At 52.5% G+C, this 21,976-nt stretch overlaps 7 protein-coding genes across 7 annotated transcripts; 2 read left to right on the forward strand and 5 right to left on the reverse strand.

Moving 5' to 3' along the window:
• Positions 1–884: 884 nt before the first annotated feature.
• NCS57_00522800 (uncharacterized protein) lies at positions 885–1,709 on the reverse strand (the record flags this gene model as incomplete). Its single annotated transcript, XM_053055159.1, has 1 exon — positions 885–1,709. The coding sequence occupies one exon, from the start codon at positions 1,707–1,709 to the stop codon at positions 885–887; it is 825 nt and encodes a 274-aa protein (XP_052914114.1).
• Positions 1,710–2,181: 472 nt separating this feature from the next.
• On the reverse strand, positions 2,182–4,173 carry NCS57_00522900 (uncharacterized protein; the record flags this gene model as incomplete). Its single annotated transcript, XM_053055160.1, has 2 exons — positions 2,182–3,908; positions 4,005–4,173. The coding sequence occupies 2 exons, from the start codon at positions 4,171–4,173 to the stop codon at positions 2,182–2,184; spliced, it is 1,896 nt and encodes a 631-aa protein (XP_052914115.1).
• Positions 4,174–8,657: 4,484 nt separating this feature from the next.
• On the reverse strand, positions 8,658–9,541 carry NCS57_00523000 (BZIP domain-containing protein; the record flags this gene model as incomplete). The annotated part of the gene is made up of 2 exons (XM_053055161.1): positions 8,658–9,484; positions 9,538–9,541. The coding sequence occupies 2 exons, from the start codon at positions 9,539–9,541 to the stop codon at positions 8,658–8,660; spliced, it is 831 nt and encodes a 276-aa protein (XP_052914116.1).
• A 2,216-nt stretch (positions 9,542–11,757) lies between these two features.
• Positions 11,758–12,632, forward strand: NCS57_00523100 (uncharacterized protein; the record flags this gene model as incomplete). The annotated part of the gene is made up of 2 exons (XM_053055162.1): positions 11,758–12,172; positions 12,220–12,632. 2 exons carry the CDS (start codon positions 11,758–11,760, stop codon positions 12,630–12,632), a joined length of 828 nt encoding a protein of 275 aa, XP_052914117.1.
• A 179-nt stretch (positions 12,633–12,811) lies between these two features.
• On the reverse strand, positions 12,812–14,858 carry NCS57_00523200 (CobW C-terminal domain-containing protein; the record flags this gene model as incomplete). The annotated part of the gene is made up of 5 exons (XM_053055163.1): positions 12,812–13,954; positions 14,004–14,214; positions 14,264–14,566; positions 14,617–14,702; positions 14,757–14,858. The coding sequence occupies 5 exons, from the start codon at positions 14,856–14,858 to the stop codon at positions 12,812–12,814; spliced, it is 1,845 nt and encodes a 614-aa protein (XP_052914118.1).
• Positions 14,859–15,736: 878 nt separating this feature from the next.
• NCS57_00523300 (F-box domain-containing protein) lies at positions 15,737–18,088 on the reverse strand (the record flags this gene model as incomplete). Its single annotated transcript, XM_053055164.1, has 5 exons — positions 15,737–15,787; positions 15,845–15,973; positions 16,027–16,509; positions 16,554–17,944; positions 17,998–18,088. 5 exons carry the CDS (start codon positions 18,086–18,088, stop codon positions 15,737–15,739), a joined length of 2,145 nt encoding a protein of 714 aa, XP_052914119.1.
• Positions 18,089–19,397: 1,309 nt separating this feature from the next.
• On the forward strand, positions 19,398–20,392 carry NCS57_00523400 (Dimer-Tnp-hAT domain-containing protein; the record flags this gene model as incomplete). Its single annotated transcript, XM_053055165.1, has 2 exons — positions 19,398–19,786; positions 19,831–20,392. 2 exons carry the CDS (start codon positions 19,398–19,400, stop codon positions 20,390–20,392), a joined length of 951 nt encoding a protein of 316 aa, XP_052914120.1.
• Between the last annotated feature and the right edge of the window lie 1,584 nt (positions 20,393–21,976).

The raw sequence follows: 21,976 nt of genomic DNA on the forward strand, positions 1-21,976 counted from the left end.
AAGGTGCATAAAGTTGAGGTGCGAGGTGCCCAACTCCTACCCTACAACCACTCCCGGCAAAACCCCGGCTCACACATCCACCATAAAAATTCTCCCGCCTCACACATCGCGAACCCTCTTCTTTCCCTCTCCAAGCCATCGCCCTCCCCAACGCTGCGTTTCCATGCTACAAACAGAGAGGCTTTTCACGAAGCCTCTCAGAACCTCTTCTTCAGAACTGGAACTACAACAAGCATGTGGGAAATTCGGAGTACTGCCTCAAACACCACCTCCGCCCCCTGCCTTTGGCCGGGGATGCGGACGGTCTGCCGGTAACGGCCTGGCGTCAATCGACGCTTGCAAACGACATCAGAAATCTCGGAGCCGTCTCTTTGAAGCGTGTCTCCATGGGAAGTCGTTGCGAGGCTTGTTTGGAGAAAACTGAAGTGCGATACGCAGCGTCCTCTTTTACGAGGATGACTCAATTCCGATCACTCTGGGGAGGGCGATGGCTTCACCTTTTTTTCTTCTCAGGTCAGTACTGTTTTTCTGTCGCGCGTGAGCAAGGATACTACTAACGAGGTGGAGGAGGGGAGGTAGATACGAGCGAGGAGGAGATGGATGTTGTTTCAAGGCGACTGTCGCCTTTGGAGGAATGGAGTTTTGTCATTTCAGTCATTAAATACAAGCGCCTTTTTCGACGCGTCGCCAACTCGGTTCCTCTGTCCGTGTTCCATCCTTTTTCCAGTGCCAATCCAGCCCATCCCCGAGGCGATATCCCTGGCACGTTTTTTGTGTTACACCAAGAAAGCAAACATCACCCAACGCCCGACGCCATTCAACTTCGACCGCCTTAATCGCACCATCGCTGGCCTGATCCCGTCCACCTCTAGCGTGCTCCAACCTTACGCGTCCTTGCTGTCCAACCCCCTCACAATTGCATAACTCGTTCCAGCAGCCAGCATGCCAATCACCAGCGTCTGCACAGCACCCCAGACACCCGCGCGATGGTTCCGGATGGCGACATAGTTCTTGACGTAGCCAAACACCAGCAGAACAGCGACCGTGATTCCAATCGACACAAACAGCGCCTCGCGCACCCGGTCCATGACAAAGTAGGGAATCATGGGGATTAGTCCGCCGATAAAGTAGCTCAGACCCATGGTGACGGCAGAGATCCACGCCCGGTGCACGTTGGGCTTCTCGAGCTTGAGCTCAAAGTCCATCATGAAGCGCACCCACTCCTGCGGGTTCTTACACAGCTCGTCGACGAGCGGCGCCGCTGCACCGCGGGACACGGAGTACTTTTCCAGCACGTCGTAGACGCCCGTTCGCTCATCGGCGGGCATGTTTCGCACGGCAAATGTCTTCTTGCCTTCTTGCGAGTGGTACGCGTCCCGCTCCGTGACGGCGGCGAGGTACGCGCCGAGACCCATGCTTATCATACCGGAGAAGAGCTCTGCCAGGCCGGCGATGATAACCACCTTGGCGCTACCGAGACTAGATAGACCTGCGGTCAGGGCAAATGGTACAGTGAGGCCATCGGAGAAGCCAATGATGATGTCGCGGAGGATGTCGCTGTAGTCGAGATGGCACTCTTCGTGCTTGCACTGCTGAGGGTGTAGAGGTCGGACATCGTAAGGAGTGTGGTTGCTCTGATATGAGATGGAGCGCTCAATTGCAGGCTCTACCTGGAGGAGGGGAGATGTTTCGTTGGTGAGATGGGTCATATTGGTTGTTGAGTATATGAAGTATTGAATGAGCAGACAGGTGATTGTGAATTGATGAGATGTGTATTGTAGATGCGCTCACAGTCGTATATCAATTGAAAGACAGCAAAAGGTATAGTACAACAAGCTTCTCCTTCATCATTACCCAAGACGGACCGCCATCTTATAGCCATCTCGGTCACCGTCTCTCCACCAACGAACGGCCACAGTCTACACCTCCTTTGTCTTTCCCCGAAAAGACCGAGTCCGAATTCCCCTTCTCCTCACTTCGGACCTGGACATTTCCCGTCCGTGCCACGAGATTTCGGCCTTGTAGCATCCCAGCTGGTTCGAGTGGCGAGCCAATCAGGGCCCTTGTTTTAGTCATCATGTGGTCAAGGGCCTTGATTTCCAATCGCCTCGAGTAGAAATCACGAGCTCCTGTTTGGAGCTTGGCAAAGCAAATGGAACTAAACCAAGTTCTTTTCTCCTCTCACAGCTTGTGGTCCCTCTTCTTTCGTTGGTACAGCGCCACCTCGAGCCCTTGCACGCCCCCGTCGCGAATCACCCTCCGGAGGATCTTTCCGCTGGGCGACTTGGGGATCTGCTTGACAAAGACGATGCCTCCCACGAGCCACTTGTACCTGGCGGCGTGGCTCTCCACTATGGACTTGAGTTCTTGGGCTAGGATTTTGAGGTCTGCCTCCGACTTTGTCTGGTCGGCTGCCACCACGTAGGCCCGGGGCCACTCGGTGGCTTCGTTCGCGTCGTGGACGCCCACCACGCCTGCGTCTGCTACGGCGTCGCTGCTGCAGAGGATGGCTTCGAGCTCAGCGGGGGCTACCTGGTACGCGCGGACCTTGATCATTTCCTTGATACGGTCGGTGATGCAGAGCGTGCCGTCCGGATCGAGGGTGCCGACGTCGCCGGTCCGCAGCCAACCGTCGGGAGTAAGATGCTCCATCGTGACGCTCATGTCTGGCTTCTCGGAACTGTGGAGGCCTTGGGTAGGAAGGTAGGCGCTCATCAGAGCGGGAGATCGGATCAGAATCTCACCCGGAGTACCGAAAGGAGCTGCCTTTGTCGTCGAGTCTGTCTCATCCTCCTCCGACTCTTCTCCGGAGGCAACCATGAGTTCAACACCCCAGTGAGGTCTTCCCGTGTCGTTCTTGTAGCTTAGCATGTCCTTCTCCCTCAGACCCCTCTGTACTGTCACGCTGCATGCCTCTGACATGCCGTATCCCATCCTGACCAAGAAGCCTAGTCTGGCAAAGACCTGGACCACGATTTCGTGACCGAGAGGAGCACCGCCAGTCACACCTGCCACGACGCTGCTGAAAGCGTTTCGACCACGAGCATCTCGTCGCGCAAACGGCTCCACGATTGGTGACTTTGCGAGCATGACAGCCACTGGAGGAGCCATGTGCAGGTAGGTGATCTGGCGACGAGGAATGGCAGCCAGAACCGAGTCAAGCTTGAAGGCGGGCATCGTAAAGACCGTTGAGCCTGTCGCGATGGCAAGGAAGAACATGTTGGACAGGCCAAAGATGTGGTAGAAGGGCACGTAACCGAGCCATCGCTGATGGAATCCGTAAAAGTCGGCATCGTGCCAGAGTGAAGCCGTCGAGAAGTTGATGGCTTGATGGGAGAGAAGCACACCTTTGGATCGACCTGACGTGCCGGAAGACCAGAGGATGATGGCTGTCCGTGTCACGGCAGACTCGGGGGAGAAGGGATGAGCTGTTGTCAGAGGAGGAGTTGTCGGGGTGATGAGCATCTTCCAGTCACCATCCTCTGGGTGAGAGTCGGGCGAGAGAGGATACAGGTCCCTGGCGACATCTACCGTGAAGACGCGTACGCTGTCTCGATACATGGCATCCTCCTGGGCATCCAATGCGTGCTCAACAGCACTCAACAGAGGCTTGGCCGTGAACACTACACGCGGGCGCGAGTTCTTGACAACCCAAGCAAGCTCAGTGCCCGTCAACGAAGGCGATGCCAACGTCGCAGTCATGCCAGCAGCGAGTGTGCCCATTACCGTTGTCGCAAACGGCAGACAATTGGGCAAATGGATCATGACAACAGGCGCAACCTCTGGTCCAGGACATGATGGCGTAGGAGGAAGCACTTCCAACGCGTTGGGATCGAGTCCCAGGTTCTGCAGACTGGCAGCCAAAGTGAGGGCATCACGCCTCAACCGCGAAAAGGTAAGAGGCCGATCTAGATTTGCCACAGATTAGCACATGGAGCAAAAACAAGGTTGAGGAACCGATGTAACTTTAGTCTCATGGTGTCCTCGTATGCAGCTCAACTTACCGCTGGCGTGGTCAATGAAAATGGGCTGATCATCATGGATCTTTGGCACGCGCTGCTTGGGCGGCGTAAACTCGCTCTCCTGCTGAAAAGGGTTGCTAAACATAAAGTTGAAGACGTTTGCCCCGGGGATGTTGGCCGGTTCGCCGGCGTAGGAGTGTTCTGTCGACATGATGGGCGTAATGTGGTTGTGTCGGTGAAACGTTTGTTTGTTTGTTTGAGCTGTTGATGTTTTTTTGTCCCCTCGCTAAACGTGGCTGGATTGATTGGTGATAACAAAGAGGAGGTTGGAGGGGCAGAACAAAAAAAGCCAGACACCAAGATAAATGCTCACACAACAGACTCAATTGCCAGAACACAACCGTCTATATGCCTCGAGATGTTGATAAGCCTTATAAAAAGGAGGCTCAGCTATAAAGGAGTAGCTGTGGATCGTCGGCCGGCTCGTGGAGAATGCGGAGACCCCGCGCTTGATGTGGACGTAGGCCGTGGACGAGCCCGAAGGACGGTTACCGCTGGCGGCAGTTGGCGTCGGCTACGAGGTTGGATGAGATGCACCGGTAATTGCATATCATGCTTCATGGTGAATCTGTGGAATGGAGAGTAATTGGAAATTTATATGCATTATTTACAGATTGATTCCAATTAATTAATCCCATGAATATCTCACTTCCGTGGAAATATGTTCATCTTCAATTTGTAAAACACAATGACTGTGTCGAGCCTTGCCGCCGACTCGGATACAGAGATACTGAGATCCTCCCCAACAAGGTAACCCGAGGCCGAGGCCCAGCAGTCAGCCGTCGGTATGTCACTACCTAACCAAGGAATTCCAAATATCCCTGCTACACCAAGTTATCAATCGATTGACCTCGCGATAGCTTCACCTCGGTAAGCCCGACCCGGAATTGTCATCTTTTCTCGGTAGGCTCGGTCGGGAGATGCGACCGGTGTCGGTGGGGAGAGTCGAGATGCACCTCGTACACGTACAGGATGGCCCTCGATGCGATATTCACATCTTGGCAAGTATTTGAGGCTTCTTCTCACTTTACCCAAGGCTTTGAGCATAGTCCGTAACTGAGATCATTCAGCCTCGTCTCTGTAAGCAGTTGACAGCCAAAGAAGATGGCCATCTCGACGCCTCGTGTCCTCTTGTAGTCTCTCCCTGGCTAGCTACAGGGTGTGCGGGTCAGTAATGTTTTTTGCTATGAGACTCTAAGAGCTTGGCGAATACCCGTTATAGTAAATTTACAGTAATGGCATTCATCTCTCTGGACGGCTCATTGGTGGCGAGGGAGAAGTGTTCCCATCCTCCAACATTACTGACCCTCGCACCCTGCATGCGAACCTCATTCATTTCTTGGCAGTGTGAATGACGAGTCACCCTCGGTGGAAGTTTTTCGAAATGAGCATAAATCATAATTATACCATGCTCAGAAGCAGAAAATAATAATATTCGCTCATCTAGGGTGCAATTCGGCATATTCTTTCCAAACTTCGCAACCCTCATGCCCCGGGAATAGACCGTCGCAAGAATGATGACCAAGAGGAAACAGAGATTTTCAGATTTTCTGTTGCTTTCTAGAACCTATATACGCTACCCTGTGATCATATTCGACAAGATAAACGTCAGCTTTGGTCATCTCGTAGCACCCTCCGACGGCATCGCCTCGTGATACCGTCGTGAGGCAACCAAAACAGGCCAGTAAGCGCTTTGATGCCTCTCCCCATATCCACTTGATTCATCCCGGTCCAATCAGGGGCTATTCATGTTTCAGAGCCCCGGGGTCCGTACTATTCGCCCTCTGGAAATAGGCCTCAGCTATTCGTCCACGGTGAACCTCCGACGCGGGGGGTCGGGGGTTTTCCAACTGGTCAGTCTGATGTCACGTTTACACACATTTGGCCCCTGGGATTGACTACGGCGACGATATATAGTGAGCCGTCTTACGACCTGTCCTGCCCTCAGAGCGGGTGCGTTGTTTTGCCTGCAAGCCCCCGAGAAATTTGTCTCCGGTTAGGGATATATCCTTGCAGAGCATGAGATCGCTATTATCGAAACCACCATCAGAGGATCCTCTCCCGTCTCCCCCATACGCAGGAGTACGCAAGAGAGCGCACGTTCAAACCGCCTGCCAAGGTATCTATCTGCGTTTTGTCGACCCCTCACCCTCCCTACTGATACTAAGAATTCCACCGTCCAGCCTGTCGCAAACGCAAGATAAAGGTTCGCCCCCCCCACGCAAGCCTCGGATGCCTTGTATTATCTGACCTAGCTTCGTCCAGTGCGATGACCGACGACCTAAATGTACGCCTTGTGCCTTGTCGAACCAGGAATGCCGTGTTCCTGTAGATGGCGTCGCTACTCAACGAGACGATTTGGTGAGGGAGCTGCAGACAACGACCAGGAAACACACTCATCTACGAGCGGTGATTGAGGCGTTACGAAGGGCAGAAGGGGAGCAGCTGGAAGAGATATTGCAGAGGATCCGAAGCGCAGGGTCTGTAGACGATCTCCTAGACATGGTGGGAGACGCAAGTCTACTGCTGCAGTCGGCGAACATGGGCTCGAGGAGAGAGGGCACCTCCAACGAGGAAACATCCAGTGGGAATCCCTTGGACCATGCAACAGCTCCTGGTTCCAGCTCCACGGACCGAAGCGCGCAGCTCGAGTACCAAGAACCCTGGCTTGACCCTCAGGGGCTCAGACGACAATGACTGAGAAAGGAGAAGGATTTTTGCAGTTCTCCCACGACTTTTAGACCCTACGAATAAACGAAGCCAACCGACGCTCGCCGTGATGAGACAAGAAAGAGATGGAGTTGTGGCCAGTGGATAATGTGGGAGTCGACCACGGTCAACGAACCCACTCTTTTTCTCTTTGCTCGTCATGATACCACAATGACGAACTCTTCAAAATGGGAATTTGCGTGAGTTGACTGGCCGTGTCCGAGAAGACACACAGGTCACTCGAGTCCACACGTTTCTCATGAACACGCAGCCCTGTGTCATGTACCCTGGGCGCATCGAGCCCGATGTTGCCAGGGGGGCCGGTATCCTATCAGCGTTCAAGATGAAGTAAATCTACATGGAAACTGGGAATAAGGTGGTACCACTGCGGTCACTGATGAAATACGAGCAGAGGCTCTTGGCCTAGACTTGTGCATGGCTAGCCTGCTCAAGTCCCGAGGCTAGCACATGACACTGACTTGATGTCCATGTTGTGTTGAGAACCGTTTCCTCTACGGTGTTTTTCAGTTGGGTTTTTATACCCGCATGTGTCAATAAAGGGGTTCTTTGTTATTGTATTATTTGTTCTTGTAACTGATGGTTTCTTCTGGAAGCGCCGCCAGGTTCATAGTATTCCTTCGGCATATGAGAAGAGGAAGTGAACCAATCAACCAAAAAACTATACACGTGGCTTTGCTAACTAGGCACCTTGTCAGATCTATGCCTGGTTCATGGTCGCTTTGATCAATCCTAGCACAGTCAAGTCACTTTACGAAACACAATAGACTTGTATGCCACCGGCAAAAGTGAAAGATACCTGGCAATAGGGCCATTTATGCTGCTCAGCCAACCCACCTGTATGGTGGCTTGCAGGTCTCAATTCTGATCGGCGTCTGAGGCGTCCCTTTTTGACTGACGAGCCGTGGAGATGATCCGTTAGAAATGGAGATGCGCTGCAGCCACTGCTTTTGTTCATTGGTGCATGCGGAACACCGGGTTCTTGGAACTGTGATGCTGACAGCAGGGCGAGATGTGATCTTGGCAAGTCGGCAGCCGCCCCAACAAATGCAAGGACTTTCTCTACAAGTTTCGAAAGTGACTTGTCGAAATAGATGGCTGACGAAATCACGAGACAGGATGCAATGATCGTCGGGAAATCTGTAGTAGCAAAGGGAGCATTTGATACACAGGCGGGTGTTAAAGAAATCAGCGCCACTCTCCCCATACAATTTTGGTGCCAGCCCCGGCAGTGTTTTTTTCGACTCGCCTGATACAGTACAATGGCAGCAACAAGGGATTAGTGTGACAATAACACGGGGCGTACATTAGCGCAACACAAGCATGGTGGCGACTACGAAATAGGACTAGGATCAGCCGAGATGTCTTGCTCAAGGCAGCCTCTTTAAAATCACGAGAGCTACGAATGGATAAGGCGGTGTTTGGTGATTCAGATGCATCACCGCGCTGTAGACACATACGAAGCAGTCATGAATTAAGCCTGCAGAAGACTAAGTGACTGAGCATACAACCCTCAAGGGTCTGTTATGTTAAAAGGTGGGAACGCTTCTACCTCGCCACTAAATATCAGCTAAAGAGATGAGTGCCCTCGCTGGAAAATTGCTTTGAAGGGTATTCGTCACACCAGATGAGTGTTGTATGCCATTTAACATTACAGACCCTTGTGGGTTGTACCCATCAGTATCAACTCGCCTCCGAGTATCTAGTGTAATGCACGTTCTGCAACCAAACGCCCTTTCCCGTCACGATTTTTTAGTCAAAATGCCGAACTCCCCCTTCCAATATGATAAAAACCCAGTTATGGTAACAAATCATTCGTATTGTGTCGCTTCATCATCGTCGTCGTCTCGTTGTTGCCGATATGGTCGGTGCAATGTCATGTGTATACATGCTCGATGGCACTCGCCGTCACTCATGGCTAGGATGATTCTCGTCGTCTAGATCTTTGATGTAGCGATTTGCCTCGTTGGCGATGTAGGTCTGGATGAGGGAGCAGTCACAGTCGGTGTGCTGCAGGAGTCGTATCTTGAGCTGGTACACCTCGAACGTCAGGTTGGCGACGCAGCTCGAGAGGTCACGGTTGATGCGCTCCATGTCTTTCTCGTCGGCTTTGAGCCTCCTCGCGTCCTCTCTCTTCTTGACGCGGAACTTATTGGATGCCACCCGGTTCCTCTCCTGGACGCGTTTGCTGTATCCGTCGGTCGCTTGTTGGGGACACGGGCCGTACTCGGTCTCAGTGAGCTGGACCTTGCGGCTCTGTGATTCTTGTGGTCGTTCTTGATCCGTGGGTTGTGGCTTTGTCTTTCGACCGGAGCCGTGACCGGTGGACTTGGCAGTCACGCGCTCCTTCGTGCTTCGTTTTCGCTTCCTCTTTTCAGATTGAGTCGAGACTGATCCGCGACGGCTCTCGGATGTGGTGGATGACTGCTCGGGGCATGGTGACGCGGATATTGACGGTGGAAGGGGGTAGTCTTGTGTATTCGAGAAGCTGGGCCAGTCGGGCGAGAAACCGATGGACTGGTTGGGACTGAAGTCGCTGGATTGGACGTCGTCTTGAGGACAGTAGCTCTGCATAGCATCGAACCCCTCAAACGAGACGGGCAACGCTAACGCATCTGCCGGCCACCACCGCTCCCAAGAAAGATGTGGGTTCGTGTTGGCACCCATGGCCATCTCACCTGCCAAGTGATCAGGGGCAGAAGGGCCGTGGGTAGCGGCATAGGTAGGGTAGGTCTCTGTGGAGAGGCTCAAGGTTAGCAGGGCTGCCAGCAAGAGGAGGAAGCCGTACCCATCGCGCAGGACGAAGAGATAACGGGACCATGTATTGTCGAATAACGATGTTTGTTTCGAGTGCTGCTAGGCGGATAGACTCTGCAAGGATTCGACAGGCAGGAAATTGGGAGGGCTAGACGAAGACGAAGGCTGGTAGCAACGACTCAAGATATACTTGTCAAGTGGCAAGTGAGTGGCAGAATGGCAAGGGAAGAATGCGCACTGGAAAGTTTAAATGGTTAACCCTTGGGAGCGGGTAGGCTCGAGAGTGTCTGAAACGGAGGAAAGCTCCCAGGCCAGATGCCAAGGCACACCAGGGTGATCTGTTGACGCCATAGCAGGACGGGGGGCTCCTGAATAGTAAGGCCAGGACCGTTGCAACGCCTAAGCAGGCGTCGATTGGCCAAAATGACTTCGAAAGATACGGGGCCGTGGGAGCTGTAGAGGTCAGAGTGGGCGTGGATGCAGTCAAGATTGCAGCTCGGCTGGATAGACGCCATGTACACAATTCCGTTCTTGGAGACAGATAGGCCGTGACAAAGCAAAGGGGGCGCACTCAAGGTGGAAATCGACGCGCGTTGAAAAAAGTGTTGGCATCAGTAACTGTTCTGTAGCTGTGGACAGACCTGTAGCTGTCCCATTTCGCCCCTCTCTCTCCTTCACTCTTGTTGCCTCATCTCTCGTATGCAGGAAACTCGTCATGGCGCACCTTGGACGGGACCGTACAGTAGCAGTGAGAGACAAGCTCGAGGAGGGTTTGAGCATGCGGGGCAGCAAGCTCCGGAGCCATCTCCTGTAACTCCCATTGGACGTTGCATACCGGACCTGTCTCCGTGTCCCCTTATTCGTGGATCAAGTCCGGTCGTGATGATTGGTTCTGTGGCGAGCGTCCTCCCTTGACGTCAGGAGGGGGCGCCTTCAATGGTTATAACAGGGGCACACTGCTGCCACCGTGCGAGAGGCCTTTCTTTGTATCAGCTTGTCCATTTTGATACGTGCTAGATTTGCCCTGTGTCCTCTTGAGGGAGCCCTGAAGAGGGCAGAGCAACAGGGTCGGCACAGTACTTGTCTCTCTGCCCGTCTCAGCGGACCAAGACGTCTGCAAAGTCCTCTTTTTCATGCGTCATGGTCTGGAATGGCACATGCACCATGTCCGCTGCTCTTCAAGTTGGGCGTCGCTGACGGCAACCCACAGGATCAGTCATTCGACAATCTTTAGTCGTGATTGCAACCTCTCCGGGTCTGTTTACCCAGTGGGCAGCAAGACTTGGATAAGCCACAGCAGTGAGTAAAATGACGGTGGGAATGACAGCATTTGCAGGTAACCTATTCCCGACCACTCTAATCTCGGTACTTGTCTGCGGATCAGAGACGAGCGTGGCCATCATCACTTGGTCCATTACACCTTGTATCATTGGAGCCTACCACTCGCTGGTCGTCCGGATAACAAAACACTCCTCCTGGAAAAAAGAGACGGGAGCCTGATAAACGTAATGGGAATGCTGAGCAAGTGGCTTGACGGGATCAGCACGTCTCTCTCCTGGCATGTGGGTGCCTTACCTACCCTGGCACCTGGGCCTCTTCTGCTGGTATTGCAAAGGGGGCGGGTGGTCTTTCAATTTTGAACCTGCGAGAGTTCAGAGAGGGTGGGCAATCCAATTTCCCACTGACAATCCTCCAGGTGATAATCCCGCAGTGCAGCCAGTAAAGATCAGGTTGTTGGCTGTGACGCTCTGCTCTGCCCCGGAGAACTACAGGCGTCTTTTCCACCGGCATGAAAGAGGAGCAGGCCTGGAGAAAAAATCAAAGAATTTGGCAGGATCCACCCCCAGAGGTTGACTGATATCCAAGCGTCGGCAACTGTAATATCCCACGGCGTTGACCCCGTCCCCTGTTCTCTTCCTCTACAATATCTTTTCCCTCCCGGCGAGTCGCAGTCTTTCCTCGCAGTATCCCGGCAAAATGGAGAAATTATCATATTGTCTGCCATGCTCGAGTCACTCGGTGCAGCTGCATAGACGGCTGAGCAGTCTGGTTGCCTCTGCAAATCCCTCAGCACGGCGCTTGACGGTGATTCACAGCAGTAACTCGCCCTTCTTTCAACCAAGCTCTCTCCAAGCACCGTCATCACGATGAAGTCGAATCCTCCTTGGCCATCAACACCCGCCGCGTCAAGAGGTGGTTGTGCCCTCTCACTTCAACTCGTGCATCGCCTCCCGACTCTGTCATCACCACCATGGACCACCAGCCTTCTTCATCTAGCCGACCCATCAAGAGAGAACAACCCAGCACCCCCGGAGGATCGATCCTCGTCAGCAGCCGCAGTCCCTCCCCAGCTCCTCGCTCGACCAAACGATCCCGCGACCGTCTCTTTACCGCTCTGCAACTCGGTAATCCCTTGATCCGAGGCCCACGCACCATCACCACAGCCGACCACCTCGACGAGCTGGAGTTGAAGCGATGCTTTGAGATACTGCACGCCTGCGGTGCGGCGACTGATCCGAATGCCACGCTCATGTCGACGAGGGATACTATGGAGGGGTTTCTTGATGCTGTGTTTAAAGAGTGGACGGGGAACTTTGAGGATGAGCTCCCGAAACCGACCATGGACTTTGTCGTTCGCGAGTTTGTCAGTGTTGGCAATATCTGCGGTAAGATGACACCTCCCATTAATATGATCAGAGCATAACCTTGACAGGCAAACCGGCGAATCACAGCACCTCCAAGTCCTGCGCCGACTCACACGCATGCACCACCCCCGTCTTCCTAGTCGCAACATACCGTAGCAGACCAGCCCAACTAGAAGCAGGCTTCTGCATCGACGAACCGCCCCGCAACCCAAACGACCAAGTTGAAGACCTCTTCTGCCCCATGGAGCGAACAGACATTCGCTGGGAAGTCGGCGACTGGCTGGGGGTCCTCAAGATCGAAATGAGCCGGGCTTGCACGGCCAAGATACACAAGTACAACAAGCATCTGGCGGTGTGGTATGCGAGGAGTTTGGTTAGGGGTTGGGCTTTGGGGAGCGTTTCTATGGGGAAGGATAGGGAGGTTCTTGGGTTTTTGGGAAGGGAGTCTGTTGATGCGGTGTTTGCCATGATGGGGAACTGAATCTGGGAACACCGAGGGAGTTTACGAGGGCGTAGCGAGGGAATTAGATAGACGATTTGCTGTTACATGCATGGGAGTGAGGCTTGGCCAAAAGGGCCAGGTCGATGTGATTGATCTAGAATAAACGCCGGGAAACTAGGGTCATGACATGCGTAACTTTTCTTGATTTTCCATCCCACTTAGTCCACTTCCTGCAGATGCTTCTTGATCGACCGAAGCCCATGAGGGTGAGCATGATCATGTCCCTCATGATCCTCATCGTCTTCGTCATCCTCGGGCCAGTCAGGGAAACCATCCTCAAACAGGTCCTCCAGGGCCTCACGCTTCTTCTCGTCGTCCAGCTTGTCGTTGCGCATCACGGCTTCCCACTTGCCGTACTCCTCATCAGTCAGGAGACACTCATCCAGAAGCTTCTCAAGACCCTTGTGATTTAGGTTCTCGCCGATGAAGACAAGCTCCTGACGACGGTCTCCCCACTCGCCACCCTTCTTGATGTCATGCTGAACAAGGCTATCAACCTCTTCATCACCAGTAGTGTACTCCTCAGGAGGGATGGTACAGAACCAAGGACGGCCACCGGTAAGCGTGAGCATGGCACCAGCCTGAGACCACTCTCCAGCACGCTGAGGTCGGGTAGCAAGGAAGAATTCTCCCTTGGAGCGGAAGAGACGCGCAAAGATCGGGTGCTTGCGCTTGTTGGCGAGAATGACGGGGTTTTCGGGTGTGAAGAGTTCCTCAGAGTCGAGCATGGCATCATCCTCATCGAGCTTTTGCTTCTTGGAGGGGCCATCGACGGAGGGGACTGTTTGGACAGTGGAGTGGGAGCTCTGAGGAGAGGAGGGGATAGAGCGCTTGCCCTTGGAGGAGGAAGAGTCTTCAGCATCCTGGTCAGCATCGACAACCTCATCATCCTCTACGTCTTGGTAGTCAATCATCTCAAGATCTTCTTCATCCTCCTCATCGTCTTCTTCATCACCCTCCTCCTCAGGGTGCTCCAACTGCAAGATAAACTTATCATACACCAGCGCCCAAAGGCGCCTGGGATGAAAAGGCCGACGGCGAGTGTAAATGCAGCTGCGGACAGAGTACTCCTCCGTCTCGGGCTTGGGGGTGAGCACGTTGCGACCGTTGACCTCTCGGACAGTCATATCGTGGAGATCCTGGAGCCAGCCGTAGCCGGACTGGGCGACTTGGAGGTTGAACATGCCCGTGTTGACGATCTGCTTGACGTCGACCTTGCCGTAGCTGGATTCGAGGATCTTGGCGCGATGGTTGAGCTTGCCGATGAGGTCGAGCAGGCGAGGCTTGGTCTTGGCGTCGATCTGAGATGGGTTAGTAGACGTGGATGGGGAGAGGTCAGGTGCAGCTTACCATGTCGACCTTGTTGAGGATGATGACATCGGCAAACTCGATCTGATCAACCATGAGGTCGGAGACGGTTCGCTCATCCTCGGGCGTCACGTCATCACGACGAGACGAGAGCAGATCCTCTGTGTCAAAGTCGTGCAGCATGGTGAAGGCATCAATGACAGTGACAGTCGTGTCGAGGCGAGCAAACTTCTCCAGACCGCCAGCGGCCTTACTAAAAGAGAGTCAGACCAAGGGTCATGGGGTTCATGAGGACGACTTACAGCTGTCGAAGAACCTTGAGCATGTCATCATCCAGACCAGGAGCACCCTCCAACGACCCCATAGCATCCATCTGCTCCGCAAGCCGAGAGTCAAACGTCTCAGCAACCTGCTCAGGCTCACTGATACCACTGCTCTCGATGATTATGTAGTCAAACTCCTGCAGCTGGGCAAGACGGACGAGCTCCTCGAGCAAGTCGCCGCGGAGGGTGCAGCAGATGCATCCGTTCTGGAGGGCGATGACCTTTTCTTGGGTCTTGGAGAGGTGGTGGGTCTTCTTGATGAGGGAGGCATCGACGTTGATGCTGTAGACTGTCAGTTAAAGGTATGATGGAGAGGGATGGGGGAAGCTTACGCTCCAATGTCGTTCACGACGACGGCGATGCGAAGACCATGTTCACTGCGGAGGATGTGCTTGAGGAGAGTCGTCTTTCCAGAGCCCTAGAGTACAGTCAGAGGAGGACAAACAATCGAAGGACGAGAAGAGAAGCATACCAAGAAACCGGAGAGAAGTGTCACAGGCAAAGCCTTGGGGGGGATGCCAGGCTTCTTTGCGCTCTTGCTCTTGGAGCTCTTCTTGACGCGATTCTTGGCCATTTTGACGAGATGTTGTGCGTGTGCTCTGGAAAAGATCACAACGAGATTGCTGTCGCAGGTGAAAAAAAAGGTGAAGAAGAGAAGATTGAATTGTTCGCTGGCTAAATATGAGATGCCTCTCGCTGCACCTCTGTCTGTTGAGTCGTGCCCATCAAGGTGCCCACGCATTCACTCGTTTTCCATCGTAACTGCCCTCAAACTCGCCTCTCTCTTACCTGCTATCTTATCTATTCAAACGAACAATATCAAGTACAACACGGCCGAGTCCAAAAAACTCATCAGGGTGGTTTGTCCCCAGGCCATCAGGGTGACGCTACCCCGGCTGCAGGTCCCTTGATGACAATTTCACCTCTACCATTGGCTGCTGTCTGCAAGCACAAAGGAACTGTGGGTTTAATCTAGCACTAAAGGAGTTTGGGGCGTCATGCACGTCTGTGAAAGATGCAGAGCCGCTCGTCGTGTTGAACGCCATGTCGTTGAACCATCTTTGCCGAGTCGCCCCCCATCGTCAGATTTCGGAGGCGAGCGACTCTGCAAGCATCAGGTCATCTTCCAGGATAACAATTGAGACATGGTAATTTATAGCTGCTCGGATTATTTATTACCAACATCTAGAAATTGTGTGTGTGTGTGTGTGTGTGTGTGTGTGTGTAGCCCTCGCCAGCTCCCAGATTCCCGAGAAATGCCATCGTCAATCGTTATCATACTGCCTACTGTCTCTATCTCCCCGACAGGAACCTTGATGTCCCGCTCAGTAATATCCATTGTCTGACAAGACGAGAATGACGCCATGCAATGAGACCTAACGACAAAGGGCCTTGGGTCGTCTGGTTTTGAATACTTTCCTCGTTCCCTTTTTCTTTCTGCTCCATGCTCCCTCACGACGGAATGCACGCCACACCCAAGTGCTGGAAAACAACGTCATGTTTCTGAAAGAAACAAGAGATTAGCCGTGCTCTGTTGCACTGATCCAAAGCTCAACTTACGAGTACCCCAAAGAGCCCAACAATCGTTCCCTGCGTTGGTCGTAACCTATTGGTGGAAATGTCGTCCTCTGATATAACCGAGCCAAAGTTCGGTGGGATCTGCATGCTTCTTCCATAATTTGTATGGAACTATCTTTGTCATCGATTGCCTCTTCAACGTCCAATGGTCAATATACACTTACAGTCAAGCCGAATGGAAAGAAAGGGTCCTGAAACAAGGTGTCGACGCCATTTATTCTCTCCCCATTGGGAGAGTCGATGAAAACTTGGTAGCGATGACGCTTATAGGTGCCTGTTACTGGATCTGCTTCTGGGACCTGGCCAACAATCAAGGATTTGAGGCCTTCTTCCTGGCTGCTGTAGTGAAACTCGAGGGCCCAGATGTGAAAGTTGTCGGCGTGTATACCGAGATCAGAACGGTCGACAATCCAGACGGCGATTTCTGTGAGATATGGAAGAAGCCTGCCGTCGTTCCCCCCAAATAGACACATCGAATAGGGCATATGACCCATCAGGCGGGGAAGGCGCTGGCTTTGTACGGGCATGAGCTGCAATGTAGGGTCTGGGAGCTCAGGGTACCAGAGGGCAGACTCCCCCGACACAGTCTTTCTCTGCTCCATGCCCTTCTGAAGGCTGTGCACAGCTATCGATACCATTTTCAGAGCCTGCGTTGTCAATAATGGTCTCCAATGGATAGAGAGGAACTCACATCAAACCCTCCTTTGACAGCCTGCACTTGGCCATTGCACGTAATAGACTTTTTCGGGACACCCTCGTGATCTCCATTCCAGCGTGATGAGACTCCCTGGGTTGATATCATGCGAAGTCCACGGATACCTTGATTGTCTATTGCCACATGAAACCCCACAAAGGGGTCAGACGGCTCCAAAGGCGAATCCCAAGTAAAGGCGACCTCGTGCTCGGGGTGACGATATCCAAGCTGAACGGATTTCGCGTCTGGTTGGGAAATTCGGAGGCCAGAAACATATCTCTTCCCGTTGAGCATTATCAATGACGCCCAGACCTTGGATATTTGACCCGAGATGGTGACTGTTGCATCACTCAGCGACCGACAACCTACAGAGAAGATGGACGTGCCTGGAGAAACCCGGGATTCTGCCGTGTGCCATTCTTTATCCTCGTTTGCCCCGTCGGGATGGAAAAAGGACTTGCAGAGAGATCCATGGCAAACAGGCGACTCAAGTCTCAACATAACCCAGTCTCTGAGCTGACAGGCCAGATTCCAGATACGCCGCCTATTCTTGACCGATGGGTAGTTCCATAACAACTGAACTCGGTCGTAAATGTTTATCCATAGGGAGCCTGCATCTCGAAAAGCAGGCTTTGCGAAAATGTGCTCGCATTCCCGGCCGGGCCAGAACCTTGAAAACCAAAACATCTCTGGGAGCCCAAGGTTGACCATGGCTCTGGAAGCAAGCCGAAGATTCGCAACGCTTCTCGAGTCTAGACGGAAAAGGATATCGAGGAGGAGCTCGGGCGCCAAGCGGCCGAATGGGTCACCCTCGATCGGGTTACAGAACTTGGGGTCTTTGTCGGCATTGTAACGTCTAAACGAGCCGCCTTTCGCCTGAATATACAGCCAGTCGCATGAGCCTGTAATACACATGGGAAGATCCATCGGGTTAGATTGGTGGGACCTCTCTACTCGATCCGGTCCCCGTAGTTTCACCTCCTCCCCGGGAAGCAGCTTTTCGACATCCACATCGTACCCAACAAGGCCGCCATAGTTGTGTCCCCAGTTCAGCACACCATTCTGCGTTGGATGCGACATGCAAAGATCAAAAAGAGCCTGAACAGTGCGTGGCTCTTGGAACCGGGCATCAGTTGAGCATAAAAGGTCCCAGCATGGGTCATGAAGTGGAAATCCCCAGAGTGGTTTAGGTATCAATGGCGGGTCTGGAGGGTATTTCTCGCCAAATTCCGACTTCATAAGATGGATCTGCACCGATCCGTCGTCCATGGTGGACTCGGATACATCGACATCAACTGACTGGTCAAGGGGAATAACATCTTCGAATTGATGCCGTTCCCCAACTCCAGAGACACGCGCGGCATCCCAGTTTTCAAGAACTGTGTATACTAAGTTTCTTGATTAATAAGAGCTTGGATGGCCTATTCGCTGATGAACTCACGCGCCCTGAACCGAGCCATCCATCCTGGTCGATAGTCGGAATGTTCAATGGAGGCACCACATACGAAGCATGACAGTTCCGTGATGGGCATTTCTTCAAATCCTGATACGGATATCAAAATATTCTGTACGTCTTGAACTGCGCAGTTTCGATTCACGCGAAAGCTTTGATGCGATGTCATAGATGACGTGTTACGGAAGTCCTTGTTGGCACCCCAACGGCAAAGGAGGCCATATGTACCCAATCACGTGGGATTAAAAGCCTGGTCCGATAATTGTTCCGCCTTCAACAAGCTGACCGAAATCACTTATCAAGCTATCAACTAAGCACCTTTTAACTGACTTTCTCGGAAGGGGGCCATAGATGGTCAATTAGACGTAGGAAATCAGGCTGTTATCATGTGTTCCTGAATGGCAATAGAGCCGCCGGCCATGGCCCAAGATCTTGTCCGTTATATCTATCCATCGTTGATGGGCTTGTAAAATCCAAAGCTATCTAACGGATAACTAGAACTCGACCGTTGGGATTAAGGTCGGTAAATGGTGGTTTCTTGACATCGTCGTGCTTAAACGACTTGAGTTCATATGGAACTCCAAGTTTGATCATGACGGTCATGACCTTGGCACTGTCAGTTTAAATACCGCGCAGTAAGAAGATTTACCAACCTTCCAAGCATTTGGACCAGCATCTACAGCGCGTCAGGATCACTCTCATCATAAAACTTGGACCGTCGTCTTGCGGGTCAACTAAACAGTAAGTGTGTTGATGCCTATTCCCCGATGGAGTCGAAGTCCAACGTCGTATAGATCATCCACCTCTAGTTCCGAGGACAGGACAATCTTCTGTATCGCTCCTCATTTAGGGTGACTGGCTATAAGACCAAATTCTCCAACCCTGATTCCATACCTGGGCTGTTTGAGCTAGCTCCCTTCATTTCTCCGTCCACCGTGGTCAGCCCCAAGCAGGGCTGCCGTCAGATCAGATTAACAATCAGATATATCAATCAAATCAATCAATTCAAATCAGATATGGAATTTCATCAGATCAATCAATTCAGATACAAGCGTCTATACATCTGATATATCTGATATCCCTTGCACAGAGAGCGGTTACCCTAGAACTGCCGGATCATCTATATGCTCCGACTCCGGAGAGTAAGGCTCTCTCCGAAAAGCAACGGTGTTACAGGGGTCAGCCGAGCTGATTGGTCCTGGACCCCTGCTTGCCTGGGTCCTGGCCGGAGGCAAATCTGAAGGAAGGTTCCCCCTTTTTTTCCTACTCTCGCTCTATCACGGTATAGCCTTAGCCAGATGAACATACACCACCCTTGGATCGTCAGAAACCTATCTTGGCTATTTAATTTTGAAGCTATCTAGACCTTCTGCTAATCATAGTCCAAAATGTCCGAGACCGCTTTAAAAGGCAGCCTTGCTGGCAGCGCGTCGTCATCGCCACCACCCGCATTTCCTCGTCTCGGATCCCGGCCTAAGAGCATCGCCAAGCAGTATGATGCCGCTTTGGCTTTAGCCTCGACTACCGATTCTTCCGTTGACGACCTTTACAAGATTACTTGGGGCCAACGACGTTTCGTTATTGCAAGCCTCTTAGATAGGAGGAAGAGCAGGGGCCGGCGAAGCTGGATCGGAAACCATGGCTGGTTCCTAGCAGAATTGAGGAGAGACAATACATCTAGCGGGGATATCTGGTGTTGCCGGCTCTGTGATGATAAGGGCACACCGCGATTTTTCAATGCTCAGTCGACATCTTCGGCACAAGCCCATCTTTACAAGTTGGCGGTCCTTCCCTTTTTCTGGGTATTACTAACAGTTTCAGAGCTCACAGGATCACCGAGACCTTCGAACCGGGCTCATCTGACGATTCGTCGGTCCTCGATCTTCAAAGAAGCGCATCCAAGAAACGGCCAGCTCCTTCTTCCTTCATTCTTCCCCGAGCGAAGATGGCGCGGATCAGAGAGCTCTCAGTTGGCTATATTGTTGATTCTAATCTCCCCTTTACTACCTTCGAGAGTACCTACCTACAAGAGCTATTCCGTCAGCTAGACCCTGATCTTTATACCCAGGTGCCCTGGGGTCGAACTGCAGCTAAGAAAGACCTAGAGGATATACTCTCTTTAAAGAAAGCGGCCGTCAAGGAGGAACTCGACAAGGCTATTACCCAGGTACATATCAGCTTCGATCTCTGGACCTCTCCAAACAGACTAGCTTTCATTTCGATCTTTGGTCACTATATTGACCAGAGCAACTTATACCAAAGCCGGCTGCTGGCTTTCAGGAGGCAGATCGGGTCTCACGCCGGCGAGAATATCGCCTACACTATAAGGAATGTCGTCCGTGATTGGGGGGATCGATTCGAAGCTTGGGGTCTCGATCTGTGATAATGCGACCAGCAACGATGTTTGCTTGCGAAGCCTCTACACAACTCTCGATGCCTCGATGACTCGAGCGGATACGGAGGCACGAAGGATGCGATGTTTCGGGCATATTCTAAACCTTGTTGCCCAAGCTTTCCTCTATGGCGATGATGCAGCTTCTTTTCGAACTTCAATCTGAGGCTTATGGCATGCTGGAGCGGGTTGAAGAAGACCTCGAACACTGGCGAGCTAAGGGTCCAGTTGGGAAGCTTCATAATATCGTCAGGTTCATCCGAGCCTCTCCGCAACGCACCGAAGCATTCAAAGCACATGCCAAGGAGCAGGAGGAGGCGGACATATACAAGCTTGCAGAAGAATCAACGGCCGAGCTTGAAGTCATACAGAACAACGCTACGAGATGGAATTCGACCTATATGATGATCGAACGCGCCTTGATCAAGCAGTCTGAGCTCAATAGCTTCATTCAAGAGCTAGGGCTGGAAGCAGACGCCTCAAGAAGGGTTCCTACAGCTGACATCCTGACCTCTGATGACTGGAAGGTCCTCAGGGAGGTTAGTCATATCTTGGAGCCGATCTATAATATGACGATGAGAACACAGGGATGGGGGTACAAGCGGGGGTCACGGCCGGCTCTGGGAGGTCATGACAGGGATGGAGTTTATTCTGGAACATCTCGAAGACTGGAGGGTTCTCTACGAGGATGAAACTGCTCATCTAGCTGCGGAAGTAAGACATATGATCCAGGGAGAGGAGCCCGAACCAGCTACGGGTGTGAAATCAATATCTGCGCGACCATCAGCAGTCGGACAAACCCGAGAGCGACCCTCACGCCAGCAACGACTACCATCACGACTTCAGGGGGTATGAGATCACGCCGTTACGCCGCCGCCGCGAAACAGCTCTTCCGGCCCATCAACTTGCCAGCCCACAGTTTAATGAAGATGCCCTCCCTGCACATTCTCGAGAGGACTACCTACAGGGCGATGCTCGTTCCATGAGCAATATTGCTAGTATGGAGGGCCAAGAGCGTGCGTATTAGGGCAAGCATCAATAATGCTTGGATTAAGCTTAACGAGTACTACACTCTCCTCGGGCGATCGCCTCTGTTTGCGGCCTCTGTTGTTCTAAATCCGGACCTTGGCCTCCGGTGGCTTGAGACTAACTGGACCTCCCCGGAGCAGCTACAATGGCTTCGGGATGCAAAGGATGGCATCAAAGGCTACTTTGAGCGTTGGTACTCAAACGACGATGATGCCTCTGAGGAGAGTATTTTCGCCACGCCCTCGTTAACGCCCCCGACCTGAGCAAAGTAGGTTTGAGCAGTGGGTAAAAAAAGCCGGCAGCCTAAGCTCTCAGCAACAGGCAGTGAGCTTGAACGATACTACAGGCTTGAGCCGGAGCAGGTGAATGACCCTATTCAGTGGTGGATTGATCATAGGAACGCTTTCCCGCGTTTAAGCAGATTTGCATTGGACGTCCTTGCTATTCCGGCCATGGCAACTGACTGTGAGAGAGCATTCAGTCTTGCGAAGCTTACAGTCACCTCACAGCGGCATTCCCTGCTTGGATCGAGCATTGAGTCGGTCC

The sequence above is a fragment of the Fusarium keratoplasticum genome, chromosome 4 (assembly GCF_025433545.1).
Source record: "Fusarium keratoplasticum isolate Fu6.1 chromosome 4, whole genome shotgun sequence".
NCBI classification, from domain to species: domain Eukaryota; kingdom Fungi; phylum Ascomycota; class Sordariomycetes; order Hypocreales; family Nectriaceae; genus Fusarium; species Fusarium keratoplasticum.